Source organism: Cibotium barometz, chromosome 42 (assembly GCF_041138505.1).
Source record: "Cibotium barometz isolate CiBa-2024 chromosome 42, ASM4113850v1, whole genome shotgun sequence".
NCBI classification, from domain to species: domain Eukaryota; kingdom Viridiplantae; phylum Streptophyta; class Polypodiopsida; order Cyatheales; family Cibotiaceae; genus Cibotium; species Cibotium barometz.
Window position 1 is genome coordinate 35,902,570 of NC_141087.1, and position 8,690 is coordinate 35,911,259.

Sequence of the window (8,690 nt, forward strand, 5' to 3'; positions counted from 1 at the left end):
CATTCCCATCTATCATATTCACATCACATCTCATCACATCTCTTTACCTCTCATTCTCATCACATCTTTTCTCATCACATCTATCCAGCCATTCATTCTCATCTATTTGATTTGCATCACATCTATTTACCTCTCATTCTCACACTTCTATTCTCATCACATCTATCCATCCATTCATTCCCAGCTATCCGATTCGCACATCTATTTACACATAATTTCAATAAGGAGAATAACATTTTCGAAATAATAATAAAACTTTTATGCATCTTTCTATGGATAAATTCAATTTTAATGAGAATAACTCTTTTGAATTAAAAATAAATTTCTTTATGCATCTTTCTATGCATAAAATCAAAATTGATGAGAATAACTCTTTTGGAATAAAAATAAATTCTTTATGCATCTATTTATGCATAAAATCAACATTGATGAGAATAGTTTTTCAATTTTCTTTTGTGTAGTCTCTAATTGGATTAAAGATCACATAGATCACATAGTTTTTCAATTTTCTTTTGTGTAGTCTCTAATTGGATTAAAGATCACATAGAGCAATCATGTCATGGCATCTCTTGTGTGTAGGTACTCCATTTTTTTCGGCTACCATATTGGACCCATCTCAAGATCAACCATCTTCTTGATCCCATGCACATCTTCAAGAATGTGCCATCTAGTATTTGGGAACATGTTATTGGTAAACGAGACAATGTCAGTGTACGAGAGGACTTGCAGGTTGCAAGACGGATGCGTCAAGCTTGGCCACCACGAGAGGAGGGTGGGCACGTTCGTCTTCTGTGTGCACCATGGATTATATCAAAGCAGGAGGAGAAGCAGGTAAAGCATGCCATCACTACTTTGCGTACTCCCATTGGATGCATGAGATCGTTGAAGGAGCCTTTACAACCACTAAGAAAAGAGGTGTTGAGCAACTATACGGGTTGAAGTCCCACGATTGGCACAAGATGCTCCAAGTAAGTGTTTTCCAAGTCTTATACGTTGAAATTAAAAATTTTGTAATGCCTCAAACCATATATACATGTGCTCTTATGTGCACAGTTCATACTACCTACTAGCATCAACCATTGTGCAAACAAGAGTTTGAAAAAATGTATTTATAAGACGGGCGAGCTTGTGAGGTATGTAAAATCCATGTCAGATCACCCTTCATTATATCTTGCACTTTGATTTGTTTTTCAGATATGTTAGTTTCAAAGTAATTAATCCAGGAACCAGGGATTTCATTGACGTAAACGAGAACATGTGAACATTTTAATAACACAAAAAATCTTGTGATTACATGTTATATTCACAAAGCTTTCACAAGGGCCAAAAGAAATTATCTTTTTCGGGCATAAAAAATCTTCTTAGGTGGCCAGTGACCTGCTATTATATGAAGATGGTAACACGAGAACATGTGAATAGCTTATTCCCATGTGTAGCCAAGCTTTTAAGGGGTTCCCAAATGGCAAGTGACTTGTTATTTTGTGAACGGTAACATGAGAACATGTGAATAACTTGTTCACATGTGTTATTATCACAAAAAATCTTGTGATCACGTGAATATTAAATCCCTGCCAGCCACGTTGGATGATGCGTGTTATGGCAGTGGAGGTGGTTTGTTTGGTAGAGGAAACTTTTCTGCGAACCATTCTCACAAGCCAACTACATCTCATTGTGCATTTGGTGGACGAAATTGCTTTATGTGGCACTATGCATGCACGTTGGATGTTCTTCCTAGAGCACTTCATGAAGACCTTAAAAGACTTTGTGAGGCAAAGTGCAAGGCCCGAAGGAAGCATGGCCGAGGGTTGGTTGATACAAGAGTCTCTTGTATATATTTCAGAATTGCTTAGTCAAGTGAATAGCTCTTTGCCGCGACTATGGAGCAATGAAGAGGACTTGAGGATGACCTCTATTGTGCCTCAAGGAAAAGGACAAAGTAAAGTAATTGACAGAGCATTGATTGATGATCTCACTTTCACTTGCATTCTTATTAGTGATGTGATGAGCAGATGTATTACAAGATATGAGGATGAGCAGATGTATTACAAGATATGAGGATGCATTCTTAATAGTGATGTGATGAGCAGATGTATTACAAGATATGAGGATGCAAAGACAAGAAGGCAAGCAGAAAGAGCTCTCTTTCGGAGGTAACATGGCTCTCGTAAGGCGTACCCTAAGCATCTAGCAACACTTCCGAATAATATCCATGTTGATTGGTTGCATGAGGAAATGGAGAGAGCAGAGAGAGACGAGGGGCTGCATATCACAGTGTGGAAGAATAGGAGTATGCACGAGGATGCATGTGATAGGTATATAGAACTAATGTTTTGCACTAGTTGTAAGTGATTTGCTTTTAATATTTATTCACATTGCTTACACAAATATTGCTTCTATTTTGATCCAGTGCACTATGTTCAATGCTATGTGGTGTGAAGGAAAGCATTTTCGAATACAAAGAATTGATGATAAGAGGAATACACAAAGAATTGATGATAAGAGGAATACACAAGATTGCGGTGTCATTAGTTGAGGGAGCCAATGGAAAAATGGATGATTATTGTGGCACAATCAAAGACATATTTAGGCTTGACTTTCATCGCTTCTTTGTATATGTTTTGGATGTCAAATGGCAAATGAACGTGGTGGAAAAAGGGCCTAATGCAACGATAAAATGCCATGCAAGTGGCTATGTAACTGTTGACTCTACAAAGTTTTGGCAAACAAAGAAAGATAGGCTCGTATTGCCACAACAATGTGAGCAGGTATGCGTTTTTTTACTAATGTGTTTCATGTACATATATATCTAAGCTCACGTATCCCTTGACTTTTGATATGCTAATACATCACAGTATGTGTATTTGAGTAGGTTATCTATCTGCCAATGGTGCATAACACTAAATGGTGGTATGTCATCCATGTTGTACCACGTTCCAAAGTGATGTGCAATACATTCACTGATATGGAGCATATGGAGGATGTAGCAGGCCGCAATGAAGATGATGTCGAACATGCCAATGAAGATATTGTGATCGACGATCAGGAAATAAGAGATGATCATGATAATGAGGATGAGCATGCCATTTCTCATGATCATGAGGATGACCCTACCATTGATGATGATGGTGATGTTGATGAGGATGATCAGGGCATTGGTACCATTATCAATGGACAGAATATCGATAGTGGAATAAATTTAATCATAGCCTTACAAATTGATCAAATGGATATTGATGTTGATCGCTTGGCAAGGATGGATCTTATTGAAGATGAGATCGAATCCTAACCAATCCATCATTGTATCGTTCTAAATTGATGACAATTCTATTGTATATGTTGTCTTTTAATTATCATCTCATGATTTGTTTTTGAATATATATTGTTGTAAATGCATGTAGTGGGATTGTGTAATGATATATATTGTAATGTACTATGAGATGGTTTATATGTTTTTAAAGGTATGGATTTTTTCTTAAATAATATTTGTTCTCACGTGTAACAAAGCGTGTATATCTGTGTCAAATATATTTTTTACGCTCTATTACACGAATTTATGAACTCAATATATACGCGAGTTTAGATGCCCATATACACACGCCCGATGTTACTCATGTACATGCGTGACCATACACGTGCCCGTAACTTATCGCGTGTATGGAAGCATTGTCTTGTAGTGTTTGAGGGCCATGTCAGCTTCTTTGAATACAAATATATAGTATCCATTGGGCAGGGCCTGGATAATTTCTACAACTACACCAATGGCAGACCAATTATCTCTAACCCAACTCCTTAAGAAATCTACAGGGGGTCTTGGCCCGAACAGTAGTCCTACCAAACACATGGCTTAGTAATCCTTTTCCATAAAAGATACCAAGTGTGGGGGCAAGCAGACCAATGGTTTACTAGAAAGAGGATTACATAGAGAGAAAGTTGTATTGTCCTTCGATGGTGGCTTCTTGGAAGCCTCGTTTTTTTCATTGACTTGATTCTGTAGCAGTAAAACATGTTCAGCTCTTCAGTCTCCCCATGATGCCAATGAAGATCCTTTTGTGTTATCAATTCCAAGCTAATGTGACTTGGAGATCAAATATATTTTTCAAGGAAGATACTATCAAATGAAGCCCATGATCCTCAAGAAGATCCCAAAGCTACAACAATAGGTGTTATAGTGCCCTAGATTACATATGGGTGCCGAAGGTCCCACAAGTCATGCATGTGAAGGTGTGTAACCCACGTGGTTGTCTCAACAACATTGGTTGAAGCACCTATTTGTGTAGCTTATGCCTAAAACTGCTGATGAAAGAGATTTTGATCCATTGAAGTTCTCACCAAATAATTATCACACATGATGATAATGTAGATGGTAGGCATGGTGGTGGGCTGCATGCAATAGATGAAGGGAAACATGCAGCTCATGTAGCGGATTCCTCCAATTGCTTTTTGGTTTCCAAGAAATCATTGATAACCTAGTCGTTGCTCGTCAGGGTCTCACGGTTGTGGTCTATGACTGGAGACACGGGGGAAACTGCTGGTGAGATGGTACTGGATCTCATCTTCCCAACAGGGGGCTCTGCGCGACCACTAAACCAGTGCCACAACTTTGCGCCCTAACCAGAGTGGGGGTACCCCTCCACTCACTGCATGGGGTACCCCTCCACTCGGTGCCCATGCACCGAGGGGGTGGGGGTGGTGCTGTTGCGCCTCTGCAGAATGAGGCTTGAAAGACAGAGGATAGAGAGGGGAGGAGACGAACCCAGTTAGACCCTAGATTCGCGCATGCATGCAGACTCCTGAGCTCACAGCCGACTCGAGTTGATTGTGAAAACAAGTTTTTTATTCGCTCAGGTTTTTCTTTAGAAAGAGAAGGAAAAATAATAATTAATAACGAGTTAACTTAAGTGAATCTATTTAATCACCAATCACAATTAATGCTAATGAAAAGGCACACATGTGACTTCTCTACAAGCTACGGGCTCGTTTATCAATTGTAAGCAATGAGATCAAACGGTATTAATGAACGCTGTTCTCGTGCGCTTCTTCTACGTCACTATCTGTGCATTACGTTGTACATGACTGGAGAATGGTTTTTTTAATAGACAAGAGAAAAGCTGCAATTAGAGCAAAAAGAAGGAGATTAGAGCATGTATTCGGCGCACCATGCATGTGCCAAGACTACATTGCGTGTGTAGCTGAAACGCCTCCAGGTAGCTCTGTAGAGATTATCATTAATCACCTAACTCCTACACCTAGGAAGTCTATGAAGTCTGGCCGCTTTTGCTGCATAGCAGCGGCCATGGTTGGCTTCGGCTGATTGGTAATTGGATCTGAGGAGCCCAAGAGCCACCTTGTTGTTGCTGTTAATGTTGCTGCAGAGGAGGATGTTGTAATTGTTGATAAAGAGGAGGCATTAGGGCTAGAATGGTTAACGTCGCCAACTGCAGTCTCTGCTTTTGCAGGTGTGTGGTTGTGACAAGGGACGAGTGCCGGCCCTGCGATTGGAAACGCAAATCCTTGCAAGTTAATGGAAGAACGTAATCAGGGGCGTTTATGATGACAGCGAGATAAGCTACGAGTTCATAAAAGGGGCTTACCGGCAGGCGGCGCAAAGCTTGCCGGCGCCGCGGCGCTGGACGTAGTGCAGTGCAGCAGGCTAACCAAGGGCTCGTGGATCTCGGCCTGATTAAAGGGCTCATGATAATGATGGTGCTGATGGAGAGGGGGAACGACGATCATGTGGTCGGGGACGTCGGGCTTGCCGGAGTTGGGGCGGTCGGGATTGCCGGAGTTTCTCTTCATGTGAGGAGGGCGGCGCGAGTGCAGCTGCCTCCTGCACTTCCGGGCCATGATTACGTGCCAGTGGTTCTTCACTGCGTTGTCTGTCCGGCCGGGGAACATCCTGGCTATCATCGCCCACTTGTTCCCATACACACCATGCGCCGCCAGTAGCCGCTCCTCCTCCTTCTCACTAAACGGCCTCCTGTTGATCCTCGGGTCCAACTGATTGAACCACCTCAACCTGCAGCTCTTACCTGCATTCATATGAACTCTTCAAATTCCGGCACTACACCTTCACCGTTACTACGCCGAAAATGCAGTCAATTTGTCAATGCTATTACCCCCATAATACACTACAGGATTTAATGCACTTAAATAAAACACCTGGTCCTGAACAGCCCCAGGCCTTAACCACCGTCCATTATTCAGTTAACTGAAGTGGATGTGCCACAAAACTTTGCATTAACTGTGCCAAACACGGCCCTGTTAAGAATTGCACTGTAAACTTGGCCAAAAGCGGCATCATAATGCTATTGAAATGGAGGGGAAAGCCAAAAACGGCATTATAATGCTATTGAAATGGGGTGAAGCTTCACAAAGTGTGCCAAATTCGATCGATCAAAAACCTACCCAAAATCATGGTTTTTTTTAATTTTGACTTGTATTTGAAAATATAACTACTCTACTCACAACACTAATGCCAGGTAATCAGAACACTAATGCCATTGCTTGCACAGGGGAGAATCGAACCCGTATCCTTGGGACTCTCCATCTCCAACCGTGCTAGGCAGTGAAAAGACCGTGTTAGGCCAGCAATAAAATGCAAAAACACCTTGACCCAAATAAACCCCAATTAATTATACGCCATTTTGGCCAATCTATATCATAAGATCCATTTGACACCCACAAAATAATATAGTAATCAATTGGCCCGTAAATAGGTAGAATTGCATTACTTTGAGATAATCTCACCCAACTTACACACTGTAAACTCAAATCCACTAAACAGAGATAGTTCCTGGAATCCAACAACACCTATAACATATAATCCAAACCAACTAAACATACATCCATTTCTGTCCAGTTATCTCACGCATAACAGCCCATTACATCTGCCTGAAAACCCACATAATTATAAGACTAATTTTTTTTAAATGAGGTTTTATTCCATTCCTAATTGCACAGGGCATGAGATCAAACACAGACATGATTAGTACCTGATCTACCCTCTAGTTTCTCCGCAATGAGGTTCCAGTTCTGAGGTCCATAGAGAGCCACCAATCCCTTGAGCTTGTCATCTTCGGAAGGCTTCCAGTGGCCACGAGTACAGAGCCGAGACTGCACACTGCTATCCATCTCCTTCTTCAACCCTGAGTTCTCCGGCTCTTGACTTGCAGCAATTTGCTCTGGAATCAAGCCCACTACCCTCGACTCTTCGTTAGGACCCAGAAGCATCTTCGAAGTCGAGTCCTTGCAGCTCTCCCCAATAGTGTGGGCGGCGGGGCTAAGCCCCTGGAAAGCAGTCTCACTCCTGTGGTGGCTGGAATGCTCAGGAGAGGTAGAGGGCAAGGGGCTCAAGATTAAAGCAGTGAAGAGAGGATCCTTGCACGTCCCCATTGCGTTCAAGTGATCGCCAAATCTCTCAAGGGTGCTTGAAAGTGACTATGAGTGGAGTGTGGACGGGGGCCAAGTCGTCTGCACAGGTTTCAAGAGTGCTGAGGAGGAGTGCAAAGTGGAAGCATTGAATGAAAACTAGAGAAGTAAAAACGAAAGGAGAGAAAATATTGTTGGAAGTACCACTTGAAAAGACGGAAAAGCAGAAAAAGCCCGGTAAAGTCAATTCTGGGCAGAAGGTGGTTGACAAAGTAACCGACGAAGTCGAAGCAACGCAGGCTGGAGGGAGCTGCCAGGCACAGTAGCACTATTATAACCGATTCATTCAATAATGCTTGCGAGGGAGCAAGCCGCACAAAACCTCTAAAACACAAGGTAGCAAACAAAGGTCCTGCGCTCCATGTATTATAAATGGTCTCTTTCTGCGTTTAAATTTTCTCAACCCCTAACTTGCCTTTATATGTCTCAAACCTGAATACCAGATGGGCGTTAGTTGCTCCGCTGCCAAGCCCTCATCCTCATCCTTGTCAATGTCAGTGCTCACATAACTAGATCAATTTTCTCGGCTGAAATTTTCTCGGCTGAAATTTAGAAATCCCGGTTGAATTCGATGTTGCTTTTAATTTTAAGGGTTGAAATTTGCACATTTTAGTTATAAATCTTAATCTTGGCGTTTATACAATTTTTAGTGATTTTCAAGTCTAAATTCTGGCTACGCCTACACTTTGCCTTTAATTTTAAGGGTTAAAAAAAAAAATTGGAGCCGTGGTCAAGGTTGCTTTTTGATGGGCCTCATGCTCATTTTGGGCACCTTGATTGTTAAATACAATCACTTATCACTTATTTTAAGTTAAGTCAATATTAGATGATTTGGGAAATATCTCATATTTGAGAGTCAATTACTCCATATAGTTTTGGACATATCGTAAACATAACAACTCCAAATTTATCGGAGATCGTAGATTTAGATTCTACTCTTCAAGATCTTTCTAATGATATGTCACATGAGGGGGTTTTGATAAACTTTTAGACAAGTTCACCATGATCCCATTTTTCAAATGGAAAAGAGGATTTTCTCTAATATAGTGTTAGTGGTCATCGCGCGACAACAAGTTATATAAAAAATTAACTATTTTTGTAAGCATAAGTTTTCCCCCTACCATATGTCACTCTCTTTAGTATCTCCTCTAAAACCATCTCCTCTCCTCCTCCTCCAACCACATAGCTGTCTAGCACTGCACAAAAAGGGCAGGCAGTGCACAAGTGGGGGCATGACAACAAGGTATATAAAAATCTATCTA

The 8,690-nt window shown here is 41.3% G+C and overlaps 1 protein-coding gene across 1 annotated transcript; it reads right to left on the bottom strand.

Annotated features, from left to right (window-relative positions):
- Positions 1-5,144: 5,144 nt before the first annotated feature.
- On the bottom strand, positions 5,145-7,485 carry LOC147614433 (uncharacterized). The gene is made up of 3 exons (XM_086780454.1): positions 6,993-7,485; positions 5,592-6,029; positions 5,145-5,489 (listed from the first exon to the last, which is right to left on the bottom strand). Exons 1-3 carry the CDS (start codon positions 7,390-7,392, stop codon positions 5,230-5,232), a joined length of 1,098 nt encoding a protein of 365 aa, XP_086636580.1. The 5' UTR covers positions 7,393-7,485; the 3' UTR covers positions 5,145-5,229.
- Positions 7,486-8,690: the final 1,205 nt, after the last annotated feature.